This window comes from Miscanthus floridulus, chromosome 5, assembly GCF_019320115.1.
Source record: "Miscanthus floridulus cultivar M001 chromosome 5, ASM1932011v1, whole genome shotgun sequence".
Taxonomy (NCBI): domain Eukaryota; kingdom Viridiplantae; phylum Streptophyta; class Magnoliopsida; order Poales; family Poaceae; genus Miscanthus; species Miscanthus floridulus.
Genome location: NC_089584.1, coordinates 93,190,843 through 93,209,151, shown reverse-complemented (window position 1 = coordinate 93,209,151; position 18,309 = coordinate 93,190,843). Strand labels below are relative to the sequence as shown.

Here is an 18,309-nt window from a genome sequence, read left to right as displayed (position 1 = left end):
TGTTTCAAATATTTCAGAGGTACGTTGCATGTGTTTCGAATGGATGTTGCAAGTAGATCAGGATATTTGCATATGTTGTAAGTGTTTCAGAGGCATATTGCAAGTGTTTCAGAGGCATGCTGCAAGTGTTTGTTCAAAATATTTCATTTATTTCAGATGTATGTTGCAAGCGTTTGTTCAAAATGTTTCATTTGTTTTAGACGTATGTTGCAAGCGCTTTTATCTGGACATTGCATATGTTTCACATCTATGTTACAAGAGTTTGTTCGAAATGTTTCAGGTATTTCAGTCTTATGTTGCAATTTGCATATGTTTTATGTGGATGTTGCATATGTTTCACACACATATTGCAATTGTATGTTCCAAATGTTTCATCTGCTTCAGTCGTATGTTGCATCCAAGTGTTTCATATTTCAGAGGTAGAGAGTCCTGGGGATACGGCCTAGGCGCCGGGGGATGGGGCGCGGCGAGCCGTGGGCCAGCGGTCGGGGCACGCAGCGCACCTCAGATCATGCGATTGTGGCGTGCTCGTCCTCATGTCGGCTCTCGGGTGCCGCTCGCCTAGAGATAGAGGAGGGGGCAGGGGGAGGAACACTGGCGCGGCGTTTCCCGCGGGTGTGCGGGCGTCTGGATTCGCGGCCGCGGAGAGAGAGGAGGGGGCAAAGGGGAATGTGGGGGTATGGCCTCCGGTATCCACAAGACAAGACATGGGCCGCACCATCAGAGATGGCCCGGCCCACAAGATCAAGGCGTGCACGACGCTGCTCGGCATGCACCGCAAGCTATTGTATAGTACCAAATAGGATACTTTACTTGTAACCGTGCCCTTCCTGACTATATAAGGAGAGGCAGAGGTCCCCTAGCGGATAAGCTACTTGGTCGTCCAGATCAATACAATACACCAAAGACACAGGACGTAGGGTATTACGTCGATCAGACGGCCCGAACCTGTCTAAATCGCTGTCTCTACGCCTTGTGTCACCATCCGGTTCCTGATTACGCGCACCCCCACCGACAAATCTACCATCGCGGGATACCCCTCGGTGGACTGCCAAGCATATTCTGTCGACAGGGAAGGAGCGGCAGGCGTAGCCTTTTCCGCAGGCGCGCGTGGCGATGGTGATATGGGTGTCTAGACACGCGCTTTTGTCCAGACGTCCGGGTGCTAGAACTAAACTTCGGAATATCTTTTTTGACGCCAAAGAGCAAACTGAGACTGTGACACAGCAATAGGGCTATATGTTCCTAAAAAAACAATAGGACTATGCTACTATATATTGCGTGACTCAAGATGCCATAATGACGAGCGAAAAAGGACCTCGCGATAAATGGAGATGACGTGGCAGGATCAAATGCGCCACATGCTCTAGCGTGACTATAGTCACACCATTTCCCTTGACGTGACCGAGCCTCTATAAGCGCACATCCCTCTCTTCTACTCCAGCTCGAAGGACTCACCAATGGTGCCCGCATCGTACCCCCATATATTCAATGATTTTGTTTACAATTACCCATCCCCCTCCCAACCATATGTCTTGATTTCATGGTTTCATAAGGTATTGCTGGATTTAAGGTTTGTGTGGTTGGATATCTACAATATATTGATAAAATGATGTATTTAATTGTATTAGAGGGTGTAGATATACGTTTAAGTTTTCTCTATTATTGATGTGCATAATTTGTTATGTGTCTATTTTTTCACTTACCATTCCATACATATTGCATATATGAAAAACTGTGTTGGTATATAGAGCATACTATCGTACTCTTTTTACATATTTAACTAGTCGATGCTGCGCGCAGGGACGTGTAGTGCAATCTAATAATATTTATTTGATATCATAAATATTAGTATTTTTTATTTCAATTTAATTATACTTAAAATAATTTGACCTCAAGAAATGAGAAATTTTCATTGGCCTCAAGAAATCGGGAGGAAAGAGCAATTATTTATCAGCTCAAGCCCTGCCGAGGCTTCGTACTTGGAAGCAACAAATCATTTTTAAAATGGAATATTTAACGTTCTACCTATGGCCTATGCACCTTGTTTTATCTACACTAGTTACAAATGAATGTACGGCTAGAAATACATAGTACGTACAGATGAAGAATACGCGTTACATGGCGAACGCCGAATGGAGTCGCCTCAGGGGTCACTCGTTGGATTTGCCCTAGTGAAGAGCAGAGCCGACCCGTTAACACCACGGAGAATCATCAACCTCGCATCAATGTATGTCCCACAAACAATCTTTGACAAATCAAACATTTCCGGTGGGGTCTGTGTACGGATCTCTTGCAGTACGTTTTGTGCAGAATTGACATTCAAGCTCGAGTCGCAGCTCATCGATACGTCGATTTCATCCATAGCAGCAATGCTTACAGTAGGGAGACTAGATGGAAGCTCCTTCATTTGTGAAACTTTTCCCCATTTACCATGAAGATATCTCCTAGAAGATCTAGAAGATGTGACCCTAATCTCTTCACTGTCATGTTCCTTAATATAAATCCTCCCAGCAGCTATCCTTGCTGATGTGGTGACAGACAAAACTCCTTCAGTGCCAGATTTGTCGTGAGGCCAATTAGATTCTGGCATAATTCTGAAACCAGTATCTGAGGTCAGAGAGAAGAGTGGATCGACTGACTCTGAACTAACTGTAAGGTACACATCACTGATGAGGACTCTAGGGGAAGGCTGACGAAGTGTTAGGCCAATGTGTCTTCCAGTGCAGTACAAGAGGCGCCAACGACCAGGTAGGAGGTGAAGCCAATTCTAAATGAATAAAAGCACCAAAAAAAACAATAATGTCGATCAGAGGACGGTGTTATGAACAAATCAAGCAAATTTGTGGCATAGTTTTTTTTTTCTCAAACCAGTAGGAAACCTGCCCATCATTATACTAAGAAGAGAAGAACAAATACAACAAACCCAGCATAGCCGAACACACCCAGAAGGGCACACAACCCAAAGAGAGAAGCTAAAAGGAAAAGGAAAAGAAAAAGGAGAAAGGCAAAGGAACATTGCCACATTGGAAAGGTTACAAGAACAAAAGCGCCAAAGAATTTATGGCATAACTATTGTAAGCAAGAAAATATAATGGCTGATCCAAATTGGGAAGCATGCTAACAACATAACTATGTCAGGAAAATGTTCATGAAACATAGTTCATTATTGTCAGAACTTGAAGCGTAAGAAGTTACCTGTGTTCTTAAGTTAGGGTTTAGAACCTCCATCAATTCAACAAAATATGCTAAACGTCTACGCTGTAAATATGAGAAAGGGAGTCTATAAGTTTATTTAAAACAAGAATTGTCAGATGATATGAGATGGGATGGATAACATGTATATCCTTCATACGTCAATTATGTGCGAGATCAAGCCTATTGGCAAGACTCAGGACGAAGTTGAGACATGATCCACCCATGTGCAGAAAATTAGTACCTGATGATGTCCATAGATATAATCTTCAGCCATGCGGACAGCAGTTGATCCCAAGCTCCAACGTATGAGATTCACTGATGGACTTATACGCCATTTTGGCCCACAAAGGAATGGGTGCCGCAATGCATCAACACAACTGCAGAATTGACGCAGGACAGTAAGAACTTACAACTTCATAACTCTGGAAAGAATCCTTATCTTTCTCTGGTTTCGTTTACAGAATCTGTAGGGTTTTTTTTTTTTTTTGCACAAGGAGATCTGCAGTGTTTAGCTTGCGAATTTATAATGCTGGAAAGAATCCTTATCCTTTTACAATGCAGAATGTACAGAATCTGCAGTGTTTAACTTGCAAATTTACCAGCAATGTTGATATCTTACCTTATCCTTTTCTCCGGTTTTGTTGCCAGCAATAAGGCTAAAAGATTCCAACCAGCACCCCACTGCCTATCTAGCATCTAAGTAACAGTAATAAAAGACAATCAGATTACTTGAAGAAATGATATACCAATAAATTACTGGAAATATAAATACTTGCCTGCAAACCAATATTCCCAGATGTAGAATTTTGGCAGAGAGTTGGTAGTAGGAACTCACGCAAACAGGATGGGTCATTTCCCTGAAATAGAAGAAACCAAGAAAGGAAATAATAGTTTTGTCAGTTCTATGATAAGATTTACCAAAATTTTTAACATTGAAGTTGTCTGCATCAATATGTGACATTAAATACTGAAACCAGGCAGGTTTTTTTTCAGTAAATAAAGCATGTATTTCAGCTAAACCAAAAAAAAAGCCTAATATTGAAGGCCAGAAGAACATCTAATATCTTGCAATAAAACATGACAGAGTTCTGGAGCATATGTTTTCATTAGGCAGGCATTCATTGGCTCAGGATGGCACTTCGATAATTCTGCACTGCCGTGCAAAGCTCATAGCAATGGTGCTTAAATGCAAGGTGATATACTGTGCCACTATGAGCATAATATGGCTACCACAGATCTTAGTTAGGTAAAGGCTTGAATTGCAAAGTGGCAACAGGATGTAACTCGATGGAAAGACACAAAACAAACCTTTGTCATGAATGATTTGAATTTAAAGAAAGTTGAAGAATCCATTAGCTCTCTCAAAACCATCTTTGCCATGATGAAGCCAACACATCTAGAGACCAAAAATAAAAAGGTTAGACTAAGTTGAAGAATATAAGGGTTCATACTCCATGCTAACTATACTATTCTAAAAGCATTAAAATGGATGTGTACAAAAGCTTCTTTGTTTTATCTAAACCTTACCTCATATCAAAGGCTATCATCATTTTCCGCCTGTCATTGTTACTTGCTACTGTACTACTGCTAGGATCATTGTCATGAAAATCAGCAGCATTTCCAAGAATACCGACCTAAATAAATAAATAAATAAGCCATCAAAGGGGCTAGTTAAGTTAGGTTTGGATGAAAGAATATCCATAGAACATTGGGACAGTATAACTTAGACAGTTAGACATATGTAATTATGTGGAGCTTATTGGGCATGGACTTAATCCTTGAACATTAATTATATGTTTTGGTTCAGTTTATATATTTCATAGATTAATTTCATGAATGTGTATATGCAAGTCGTATAGGTGCATTTCTGTACATCAATATTTTCATGGGTGTGGATCAAGGGCATAACTGGGCCAAGTGGCGCTCATGGCAAGTTGGCACCAAATAAAGTAGCTCTTTTTAGGGATTAGTTTCCTTAGAGATAGGATTAATAGCTATGACCCAAGAATGCTAAGTACCATATTAAGTTTGCTTAATTTTATAAAAAAATAATAATAAGTTTGCTTAAAGGTATATGCGGTTCAAATGTCATATTCAATTAGACAAAGAAGACAAATGGCTAATTGGTATTCTTGTTGGTCTGGCTCACATAATTCATTCAAGAAACTATAGAATCTAGGTGTTTGTTTCCATCAATACTGCACATAATATTTCCAATCAAGAGAAGGTAGCATTGTCCAAACACTTTTTGCAATTTTGCTAATAGAATAATCTACACAAATTTAAGAACTTTTCATAAACCAAATCAAGTTTGTGGTATTTGGATCCTTTACCATAGTACGAATCTGAGAAAGATTTTCCCTCAAAAAGAGGATTATTAACTCATTAAGAACTGAAAATAAATCTAAAAAAACACTGAAAAATATTGTTGTGGCCAGAATGTAAGATTGTTGATGTACAACATGACATTTCAACTCTGGTAGCCTAGCTCAGCATTTTTAGTTAGAAGTTGAATTTTCCAAACAGCATTGATATTTGAGCAGCAACTTTATAGCTAGAAGAGAGACCATGTTCTTCAATCTTGTTGGAATCTAGTTGTGCATTTATCAAGAGTTAAAGCTGCAGAAAGAGCAAAGAGAAATGTGTAGCCCACATGACAGTCCAGTTGTAGCTGTCATAATTAACAATGGTTAAAATTTGAGAGCCTATGGTATCATGGCACCTAGGCGTCTCCAACAATATAAGCTAGCACTGGTTCCAAGCTGGCAAACGTGGAGAGGAAAGATAGGAGCAGGCATTTGCTTTTTGCACTATTCAGCGAGTAAAAAATTGATTCAGCTAGCTCTAAGTCAGACCATTGGAGACGCCCCTAATTACTCAATTTAAAAAGTTGAACATAAACTGTTTTTTATATTGGTATACAATAGGTTAGAGTTAACTGTTGATTTGTCATTTAACAGGTTGAGTCTATATGAATTGTTCAGCTTAAAACAGTGATTACAATAACAAGATTTAGCACGCTTAGAATTGCTAGGTGAATACTTAAATATAGTCAATTCAATAGTTAAATTGCAACCAGGTACAGTGCCATTTGAACATACGAGGACACTATGCTGACCAAATGTGATGCAAAAACCATGCCAATGCTTCCATAGTGTAACTGTTAGCTCCCTAGGTGAGGGAGCTGCTAGACAGGATTTGCGGCACAAAAAAAGACCCTCTCTGGCAACCCCTAGAAAATAGTGGCAAGGCCACTGGCCACCTGTGGTAATGGTTCAGCCCTACAGGGGTAGTGGCAGTGGTCATCACTCACAAGCCCAGGTAATGATGCGGCCCTATAGGGGTGAAGCCAGGACTCGAAACCTTTTCTCGGTTGGTTAACTGAGAACTTCTTAGTGCAATACTGTGGGGACAGTCTTTCCCCCATCAGCCAATTTTTTTATGCAAAATCATGTGGAATAAGCAATGTAATTTTCCAGTTGTGTGGCTACATTGCACAAAAATATTATTTAATGTCCACGGTAAACTACCAATGCATGATTGTAAGGACAGAAGACAACAATTTTACATAAACAAAAAGAAAGGCTGCTTACTTTAACATGCTTGTCTATTGGGCTCACGTGAACGTTCTCTAATCTAAGCTCAGTATGTGCCAGCCCATGGCTGTGTAGATAATTTACCTGCATCAAATAAGGTGCTTATTCAATTCCAGATCAACAGGTACTGAGTGCACTTCAAGCAATCTAGTGTTTGCATCTTACACCAATCAAAAGGTCTCTCATCAATATCCTGATTAGACGCAGCTGTCGAGTTACAGCTGGTCCTCCAACAGAGTCATCTCCTACCCTCCTGACTTGTTCTTCGTCCAATGCTAATGTTGCTTCTAAGGTTGGGAGCCAATCTGAGAGTTGCAACCAGTGACGCAGGGAATGACTCCCATGATACTGCACAAAATTTATAAATGAAATGATGGTCAATGGATAACAAAACCAGTGCTTCAGTCAGTGAATTGTTCCACCCATAGGGAAGCAAAATCTAACCCTTTTTGAAAAGTTAAGGTATACACGAAAATAGCTCTGAAAAGTTCCAATATTCTGTTGGGAGAATATACAAAATTAATGTGTCAATTACACCTACATACACCTAAAACCTAAGAGCGGGCATGAAAATGACTCCAAACGGCAACTAGATCCCAAATTGAAACCTGAAAATGACACTGTGGCATTTAAGATAAGCCAGATCAGCTTGAGGGAGTAAGAGAAAAGCACTAACCCCATGAACCAATACTAACGGGACATCTTCCTCCTCCACGGCATTGCACGGAGCAATGTAACCATGGACCTGAAGAGCGTAGGAGTGGTACATCATTTGGCGACGAGCCAGCTTCTTCAGCACCTAAAATCACACAAACACGCAAGCTCAGCCAACGAACTAACTCAATACTGTAGTTCACAGTAGATGAACCCCACCTCGAGAGCGCGACGCCCCCTGCGCTTCGCCTGCAAACTCTTCAGCTGCCGCAGCACCACCGTTGACCCATACAGCTCGCTGAACGCCAAAATCAGAAACAATCGCCACGAATGCGACGAATTCGTACTGTCTAGAGTGTCCTACGCACTGACCTGCTCGGATCGCACACCGTGGCCTCGAAGATCGTCTCATCCGACTGCATCCCGAACCAAAAACAAATTACCAACCATTAGCAAAACGGGAGGAGAAGCGCCACAAAATTAGCGAGCTGGAGAGCAAATCAGAAGACCCGATCAGCACCTACCCGTCCATGGAGCCCGACGTTGACGCGGTCGGCGACGGTGAAGTCGGACATGTCGAACCTGACCACGGGGCACGGCCCCGCTCCGCCTCCCTCATCCGCCGCGGCCGGCGCGGGAGCTGACGCGGACGCCGATGAGCTTGCCTCCAACCGGAACCTCCGCCGGCGCCGCGGATGCGCCTCGATACGGCACAGAGGGCGGGTGAGGACGATCGGGGAAGGACAGGCGGCAACGGCCGCGGCAGCCGCCAAGAGAGGCATGCGGGGCTGGCACTGGTTAGTATCGTTGCTGTTGGTCTACGGACTACGGGTGGGAGGAGATCGTCGCGGCGAAGTGGAGGGAGAGGAAAGCTCGGGGACTGACTTAAGAAGAGGCAGAGGCGTGAGGCGGTTGCGTGCGGGGAAGCGGCGGAGCGGTAGCTGCCATGAGCCCAGCGCGCGTCCGCCTCACCCCCGCGCCGCGCCGAGGCACGATTTTTTTAGAGGCCCGGTGCGCCAGCTCGGACGTGCGCCGACGCTGTCCGTTTCTGCCGTCTGGAACGCTGGAGTCGAGTGGTCCACCGTGCTGTGTCTACCGGCTCTTACCGCTGCTCTGTTAGTTTAGGCTGTGTTTGGTTCAGTTTTCAGAAAATACTTCTACAGTTAAAAATTAGAACATCAGTTAAATTATACTGTTTTTATACCGTTGAGATCGGGATATAATTTATAATTGTCATGAATTTCGTGTAGCATAGTTGCACAAAGATAATGTGATTGTTACCCGAGAAATCGATCGCTTCAAAGGTGAGGGCTCGATGCAATAGTTGTTGAGATTGTTATTGGTCACTGGAAGGAAAACTCGGCTGGCCTAGCTTGATGTCTAGGTACCCCGTGGAAGGATGCGCATGTCTAGGCACGCCCCCCGTGGAAGGATGTGCTAGTCTGCTAGATCTCAGAACGGAGGACCATCGTGATAACAAAACTTTGATGTATGGAAGCTTAAGGCCGCTACTACCATCCATGAGTACCTCGAAGAATCTCAAGTTCCCCATAATTGGGTCAACAATGAGAGGGAACCTGCCAGATCTATCGAAGGTAATGGCTATTTCGAACCACTTATTGTGACACAGTCAGATACGAGCCATTGACATCACAAAAAGGTAAGCTTGTGTCTCGTCCTTAACCCATAAGTGTTGGAGCCCTCAAATATCATGAGGCATCCTTTAGGAGTCGAGAACTTGTTATTGTCCACCTTTCTCCTTCTCGAAGTCGTTACCTGGAGAAGCTTTTTTCATTATGCGTCTTTAGAGTACCGACGATATACTTTTTCAAGAGCTCGCGGTCTTCATAAGCGCATTTTATAGGATCAACATGATTCATCCAGGGCTTTTCATGAGCTCTTGCTCTTCAAACATTCCTTGTTCGGGGTGACTCTGTCGCGTTACTATGATGTTGTTGAGGGTGTTGTGACCCTTTTCCCAAAAGATAAAACCTCCAAACCCTCATAATCAAAACAGATCTTGAATTCCATCACAAAAGTTGGGTTTTCTCCAAGACGGTAGAAATTGCAAATCTTCGTGCTCGTGACGAATCTGTCAAATTTGTTGGGTAGGGACCTTCGTAAGATGTCATAGCACGTGGAGAACAAAACGAAACAACCAAAGGAACTCAGATCGAATAAATCAAACAAAACACTGAAAAGAGAGGCGCCGAGAAAGGGGAAACAAAGGAGACCCTTTTGAGAATGAGATTCAGAGAACAACTTCTGTGTATTCCCAACAAGATCTTGTTCTTTACAAGGTCTAGCCTCCTCCCTTCATCCACCCTCACAGATTGGGATTACATAGGTACAGGTACTAACTCTCTTGATTGTAGATCTCCACTCAGCGTTATAGACTTTGGCTAGTGCAAACACATGGTCGATATGTGTCCCATGTGTGATGAGTGATGAGTGATTGTCAGGAGATGATCAAGTTTTGGTTTAGTGTTGAGACTAACCTTAGCCTGAGTGTGGTGTTATGTAACATATCTCTTGGCTCAAGATGCACTGGTGTGGAGCACTAAGACAGTCAACGACAATGGGGGAGGTCAAGCGAGTTCGTGCCGATGGACTAAGAGCGGTGAAGGACGAACGTGGAGGCTTGGATTGAGGGATTGAGGGACCGAGTGCCAGAGGATGCACCGTGGGTGGTTGTACGTTTGGTTTTGGTTATTGAGATAACTAGTGGACTAACCTTTTGCTAAGTGATTGATTAGGCTAGGTTAGGTCCACACCAAGATGGAGAGCAAGGCTTGAAGATGGATGAAGAGTGATAAATCATATTGGAGCAAGCTCTTAGTTTGAAAAGAAGAAAGAGAGAAACAAAATCTAAGTTGTGAAGGCAAAGATATAAATAGGGATTTTGTTTTGCTAGTCAAGACACGATAGAGTATATGATCGGGTTTAGGATAGATAGTCGCACTATTGAGAGGGGAGCTCTAATTAGCAAATATGGTTATCTAGTGCCACTAGGTGCTTTGGTCTACATGCATTTGCATTTATGCCTAGTGACTAAGCGGTGAGCAAGTGAAAATGTTTTGAAAACACTTTTAAAATGCTAACTCAGGGATTAGATGTTTTTCAAAATATTTGAGAGTTAGCACGCCAGCAAATAAGAGGAAGTTGTGCTCTCGGTGCAACATTTCTGCATGCATTGGACGTGTCCGGTGTGCCACCAGACTTGGCACCGGACACGTCAGCCTGTAGTTTGACTTGCATAGTATTTACCCGAGCACATAGGAATCCAGTGTGCACCAGACCTCAGCCACCGGACATGAATAGTGATAGACTCGCAGAGCGCGCGAAGTTTAAAAAATAGGGGTTCCAAAGAGGTTGTTTTGGAGGACGTTTAAGCACTTACACTCATTGGACTTGTCTAATGTGCATCGGACAGAGCACCGAACTCGTGAACAGCAACCAATGGCTAGTTTGTTAGTTGTTGGAAGTCAACCATTGGGGCATCCGATACACTTGTCCGGTGTGCCATAGGACATGTCCGGTGCCCCCGTAGCGGCTGACACAAGTGGGTAACGGTTGGGTTTCTTTGGTGGTCTATAAATAGACCTTGTGGCACTTTGGCCACTCTCTTGGACCCTCCCACACATGTGCTAACCCTCTGTGAGCTTATATATGAAAGTGCAATCAAGCCTTAATTGTGAGTTTTGGTGATAATGACGACGCAATTAGAGAACTAATGAGATTTATCAAGATGACAAGCAAAGAATTTATATTCGAGGATGCTACACAGAACAGAGGAGTCCCCAATTACAAATGTAGATGGCTTTAAACTCAAAGGAGGTTTAAATTTTTTTATATATTGAATTTGAGTATAGGAAAAGCCATACTATAAAGGGGGGCACAATGCTTAAGCTAATATATGCTACCAAGTGCTCAAACAACCACAAGCATCCTCAGATTCACAGCCAAGATAGTCTGCACTTTACTATTACCCTTGCTGTCTTGCATGGTGCGAGCTCCGACTTGCCTCACCCCTTGGGCGCGGGCTCTGGCTCGCCCGACCCTAAGGTCACGGGCTCTGTCTCGCCCAACCCCAAGGTCACGGGCTTCGGCTCACCCGACCCTTTGGTCGTGGGCTCTAGCTCGTCCAACCTCTTGGGTGCAGTGTCTGTTGAGGGCTGGGGGTGTATATACCTTTCCCTTTCCTCGCCAACGGCTATCTGCGATTTAAAGTGACCGTTGGGGGCTAGGGGTATATATACATTTCCCCTTCCTTTCCAACGGTAACCAACTGGCTCTCTTCTTCCTCACTTCAGCACGCCAAAACAGAGCAGTTTCTCTCTCTCTCTCACTCCATTATTGACCTCAAGCACCCCAAGCAAATCCGTTGATTTCTCCATCGATCCTTGAGGAAAAAGGGTCCAAACCTCGAATAGAGAGCAGCTCCATTGATTTCTAAACTCTAAAGAGCACTTGGTTCACGTCTTATCCGGCGGTTGTGTTTGTTACTCTTGGAGCTTGGCTCCTAGCCGGCTAGAACGTCGTCCGGTGAGCTTACCAAGTTTGTGGCAGCACCAAAAGCTTTGTAACCACCTCTTGCAGCGATTAAAATCACCCCTCATCTCAAGAGTTCACTCTCTTGACTTGAGAATGAGGTAGGGTTGCAAATCCCTAAGCCTTAGTGGTGTACCTCAACAACGTGGATATAGGAAAGCCTTGGTGGCGAGCTGAACCACGAAATAAATCCTTGTGTAATCTTGTGCTTGTGTTGCTACACTTGTGTTCTTGTTGTTGTTGAGGTGATCTCTAGAGTTTGAGGCCGATCTACTTGTGTGAGGTGTTCCCACCACTTTCAACTATCGATCTGTGATCTACTACTCTGCAGGAAGTTAAGAAATTTACCCAATTTAAATTTCGTTGGGTAGATTTTAAACTATGAACTAATCTCTCCTATAGGTGCGATAGTGTCGCGCTCATAGAGCGATAGTGCCATGGGTGAATTTAACTTCGGTTTGAGTTGAATTTTTACAGGCCTATTCACCCCTCTCTAGGTGTTCCAGTGATCCTACAAGTGGTATTAGAGCCAGGTTACCTCATGTGCGCTTCACCACGTGAGGTGTGGAGCCCGGGGAGGATCTGGTGTTGTGAAGCCCATCAACGTCAATCCAGAGGACGTTGGGCTGCATGACACCGATAGCAGTGAGCTTAGCATCTCTACAGCGAGCAACTCCATGCTCCCACAGTTAGAGGCAACCGATGGCAAAAAAGCTCAAAATGAAGAAGAAAGAAGAAGAAGAAAGGCAGCTAGAAAAGAAAAAGGGAAGCAAGAGAGAAGAAGGAGCAGCAGCGGTTAGAAGAGAAGAAGAAAGAAGAAGGAACAAGAAGCAAAAGCCTCCAATTCATCTTCAAGTGAGCTATCTAGCAGCTCCAAAGATGGTGACGATGATGAGTCCTACCAAGTGCATAGTAAGAAGGACAAGAAAGGAAAGGGCAAGAAGAATGACGATAACAAATATGTCGCCGTATCCTTTAACTATTCTTCTATGTCTATGACTAACCATGATCGCAAGTCTTTCATCAATGTGCCCATGGGCAAGTTACCTCATTTCGATGGGACTAACTTTGCCAAGTGGAAGCACTTGATAAGAGCCTATCTTATAGGTCTTCATCCCGGCATTTGTGAGGTTATTTGCAATGGATTTGAGCCACCGGTTGAGACCGTAGTAACTCTAATTAGAGACAAGAAGAAGTTTGAGTACTTCACACCAAATGATGTACTTGAGAGGATCTTGACCTTTGACATACAAAGAGAAGAAGCAAATGAGAGGAAGAAGCTTAGAGAATTACAAGCAAAGCTAGAAGGCATCAAGATCAACAAGGATGTAGCTCTCAAGGCCAACAAATCAAGCAAGCAAGGCTCTACAAGCAAGTCCAAGACCAACAAGCAAGCTTCAATTAGCAAGCCCAAAGCAATCAAGCAAGTTCAAGAAAGAGTAGAGACCACCTCATCCTCTAGTGAGAGTGAACATGATGATGACCAATATGAGAAAGTGGATGATGTTGCTCTCTTTATGAGGAGGTATCACAAGGAGCTAAAGAAGCAAGGCTACAAGGTAGTGAAGAGAAGCTTCCCAAACAAAAAAAGAGGACATGCTACAATTATAGAAGCACCGATCACTTCATTGCAAAGTGTCCATATGAGATCAAGGACAATAAATACAAGAAGAACAAGAAAGAGGAGAAGACCGACCGTAGAAAGAGCAGGAAAAACATGGAAGAAGCTCACATTGGGCATGAATGGGATTCATCTATTGAAAGCTCAAGTGAAGAAGATGAGAAAGTTACAACCATTGCTATCCATGAGCCATCTTCTTCACTAAGACTCTTCACCAACATGTCCGATGATGACTACTACTCTCCTCACATTTGTCTTATGGCAAAGGGTGAGAAGGTAAAATCTAAATCCAAGGCCAAAGCTCCTCCACCTCCACCTCCTAGTGATATCTCTAGTACTGATATTAGTGATAGCTCTAGTGACGATGAATCTAGTGATGAAGAAATAAACATGATAACTAAAAATTTAGATGAAAAGACCAAATTATTCATTACTAAGATAATGGAGGATCTAGAGAGTGTCCAAGCCGAGCTAGAATCTAGAGAGGAAACTCTTATCCAATAAGAGGATCTCTACATTGCTAGCAAGGAAGCTCTTGCATTAGAGAGAATTGAGGTGGAATCCTTGTGCAAGGCCTTGGCCAAAGAACAAGGGGACCATGCTATCACCAAGAAAGAAAATATTGCTCTCAAGAAAAAGTATTGTGACTTAGATGAAAAACACAAAGAACTTGAGCTGCAATATAATATTCTTTGGGATAGCAACTCACATCCCTCTAAGACAAAAAGATGCCTCTACTACCTCCACTAGTCAAGGTTGTGGAAAATATTATAATATTGATTTGAATGCTTATTCCACTAACCTTGCAAACATGGAAATAATGAGAAAAGAAATTGCTAGACTCAATGAGATCATTGGCAAGGGTTGCTTGAGTGGTAAGGCTCAAGTAAGTGACAAGAAGGCAAATTATTCAAAAGTGTCTCAATTCAAGCAAGGGAGACACCCCTTAATCAAGCATGGGCTTGGGCACACTACAGGAGCCAAGATAAATAGAAGAAAGATCATAAATGGCTATGAGTGTGTCAAGTTTGAGAGGAAGGAAAGAGTTGGTATAGATCAGCCTACATAAACAGCGGCAGTGCCACACCGCGGTAGTGCCGCAGTGAAGGACGGTTGTGCTGCTGTCTGCAAAAAGGAGAAGGCTACCAATTCTGCTCCTGATCAAACTAATCCCAAGAAGAAGGTGTTCTAGTAGAAACATGTTCAGCAGAAGCCAAAGGAATCAGTGTGGGGCACTGTGAACAAGTATGCATACCAACCAAAGTTTCAACCACCTCGACAAAGCTTGACTTCGTGTTTTGTTTTAAGGAACAACATCAGTGGGAAAGTGGTTGCCAAATATGTTGGAAAGAAAGCCAACACATATAGTAATACTTCTATTTAGGTTTCTAAATTTCTTGTGACTAACATGCAAGGCTCCAAGTCAAATTGGGGACCTAAATCAAGCAATTAAATCTAGTTTGCAGGTATACTCCTCCGGTGGATCAAGTTGGGTGCTTGATAGTAGATATACAAATCATATGACTGGAGAAAGGAGTATGTTCTCATCATATATCCCGAAGATGGACTCAAATGAAAATATTCTCTTTGGAGACAACTCTAAGGGGGATGTGATTGGTCTCGGTAAAGTTGCTATAACCCTTGAGCATTCAATTACAAATGTCTTACATGTTGATTCGTTAGGTTACAATTTGTTGTCTGTCTCTCAATTATGCGAGATGGGCTTCAATTGTCTCTTTACGGATAAGGGTGTAGAAGTCTTTAGAAGGGAGGATTCCTCTATTGTCTTTATGTGTCATTTAAAGAATAAGCTTTACCTAGTTAATTTCAACAAAAATAAAGCTAATCTTGAGGCTTGTTTAGTGGCAAAATCTGGCATGGAGTGGCTTTGTCATCGCCGACTAGCCCATGTTGGGATGAGGAACTTGGCCAAACTTCAAAAGGACGAACACATCTTTGGGCTAACAAATGTTCACTTTGAGAAAGATAGGATATGTAGCGCTTGTCAAGCCGAAAAGCAAGTTGGCGTACCTCACCCGCCAAAGAGCATCATGACCACACCGCAACCATTGGAGCTCATACACATGGATTTCTTTGGACCGGTCGTCTACCTAAGTATCGGGGGCAACAAATATGGTCTTATTATTGTTGATGATTATTCCTGTTTTACTTGAGTATTTTTCTTGTTTGATAAGTGTGAAGTTATAGACAAAGTGAAGACTTTTGTTAGAAGAGTTCAAAAGGAGTTTGGTCTCCCCATCAAGAAAATGAGAAGCAACAATGGGACCGAATTCAAGAACATCCAAGTTGAGGAATTTCTTGATGAAGAAGGCATCAAGCATTAGTTCTCAACTCCATACACCCCTCAATAAAATAGTGTAGTAGAGAGGAAGAATCATACACTAATTGACATGGCAAGGACAATACTAGATGAGTACAAGACGCCGGACCTCTTTTGGTGCGAAGCCATCAACACCGCTTGCCATGCCATCAACCGCCTCTACCTACACAAGAAGTTGAAGAAAACTTCATATAAGCTTCTAACCGGTACCAAATTAAAGGTGTCCTACTTTAGAGTGTTTAGGTGCAAGTGTTTCATACTTAATAAGAAACCCAAAACCTCTAAGTTTGCACCTAAAGTTGATGAAGGTTTTCTTCTTGGTTATGGATCAAATGAGCATGCCTATCGTGTTTTCAACAAAACCTCTGGGAGAGTTGAAATAGCAATAGATGTGACATTTGATGAATCTAATAGCTCTCAAGTGGAGCAAGTTAATTCAAGTATTGTAGGAAAGGAGGATCCACCATGTGAAGCAATCAAGCAATTGGCTATTGGTGATATACGACCACAAGAAGACGAAGTCACTAAAGTGGAGGTTCCTTAAGCTGCTGATAAACAAAGTTCTACTGATGTACCTAATGCTGAGGGAGAGCCGACCCCTGCTGCAAATCAGTAGAGCGGCAGTGCAGCACATAAGAGCGGTAGTGCCGCACTCCCTCTGGCAGTAGCAGCAAGTCCAACTCCGATTCAAGGACATAACCTACAACCTATATTCGAGCAAGATAATGAAGATCCAGTAGATGGACAAGAGGCCATTAATCATCCAAGGCTAAGACAAACAATACAACGGGATCATCCCGTTAACAACATCCTTAAGAGTCTTCAAAAGGGGGTAACAACTCATTCACATTTAGCAAACTTTTGCCAATATTACTCGTTTGTTTCCTCTTTGAAATCTCTTAAGGTTGAGCAAGCACTTGGTAATCCGGATTGGGTAATGGCCATGCAAGATGAGCTCAATAATTTAGAAAGAAATCAAGTGTGGATCTTGGTGGAGAGACCCAACACCAACATTATTGGCACCAAATGGGTCTTCCACAACAAGCAAGATAAGAATGGTGTGGTGACAAGAAATAAGACAAGATTGGTTGCTCAAGGTTTCACTCAAGTAGAGGGCTTGGACTTTGAGGAAACATATGCATCGGTGGCAAGACTTGAAGCAATCCGAATGCTTCTAGCCTATGCCGCTCATCACAATTTCAAGCTATATCAAATGAATGTGAAGAGGGCATTCCTCAATGGCCCCATTCAAGAACTTATCTATGTTGAGCAACCATTGGGTTTTGAGGATCCCAAGTTCCCCAACCACGTCTACAAACTCCAAAAGGCGCTCTATGGGCTTAAGCAAGCACCAAGAGCATGGTATGAATGCCATAAGGAATTCTTACTTAAACAAGGCTTTGAAATAGGCAAAGCTGACCCTACCCTTTTCACTCACAAGGATCATGACGAAGAGGTTTGAGATGTCCATGATGGGTGAGTTGAAGTTCTTCCTCGGATTTCAAATCAAGCAAGTGAAGGATGGAACTTTTATTAGTCAAACGAAGTACACCCATGATATGCTCAAGAAGTTTGACATGGTGAATGCCAAGCCTAACAAAACTCCCATGCCAACCAATGGACATCTTGATCTCAATATTGAAGGGAAAGCCATGGATACTAAGGTATATCATTCCATAATCGGCTCTCTACTTTATTTGTGCGCATCTAGGCCTGATATTTTGCTTAGTGTGTGCATGTGTGCTAGATTTCAAGCTAACCCAAAAGAGTGTCACTTGGTGGCCATTAAGAGAATCTTGAGATGTTTAGTACACACTCCTAACCTTGGTTTGTGGTATCCTAAGGGGGATCTAAGTTTGATCTATTTGGGTATTCAGATTCTGATTACGCCGGTTGCAAAGTAGATCGAAAAAGCACTTCGGAGACATGTCAATTTCTTGGACGATCCCTAGTGTCTTGGAGTTTTAAAAAGCAAAATTGTGTAGCCCTTTCCACTGCCAAGGCCAAGTACATTACGGTCGGTGCATGTTGTGCCCAACTACTTTGGATGAGGCAAACTCTTCGTGATTTCAGATGTTATTTTACCAAAATCTCATTATTATGTGATAATGAGAGTGCCATTAAGCTTGCAAATAATCTCATAAGCCACTCTAGAACCAAGCACATATACATCCATCATCATTTCTTGAGAGACTATGAAACCAAAGGAGATATCAAAATTTGCCATGTGAGCACCGAAAATCAACTAGCCAATATCTTCACAAAGCCCCTCGACGAGTTAAGGTTTTGTGTTTTGCATAGTGAGCTAAATATACTTTATTCTCTTAACATGGTTTGAATTTTAGCAT

At 42.7% G+C, this 18,309-nt stretch overlaps 1 protein-coding gene across 1 annotated transcript; it reads right to left on the bottom strand.

The window, feature by feature from the left end:
* Positions 1–1,902: 1,902 nt before the first annotated feature.
* Positions 1,903–8,388, bottom strand: LOC136450244 (probable plastid-lipid-associated protein 14, chloroplastic). Its single transcript, XM_066450620.1, has 13 exons — positions 7,973–8,388; positions 7,821–7,864; positions 7,668–7,746; positions 7,471–7,593; positions 6,960–7,142; positions 6,792–6,878; positions 4,726–4,832; positions 4,507–4,594; positions 3,975–4,055; positions 3,818–3,894; positions 3,440–3,575; positions 3,199–3,261; positions 1,903–2,770 (listed from the first exon to the last, which is right to left on the bottom strand). Exons 1-13 carry the CDS (start codon positions 8,228–8,230, stop codon positions 2,147–2,149), a joined length of 1,950 nt encoding a protein of 649 aa, XP_066306717.1. The 5' UTR covers positions 8,231–8,388; the 3' UTR covers positions 1,903–2,146.
* Positions 8,389–18,309: the final 9,921 nt, after the last annotated feature.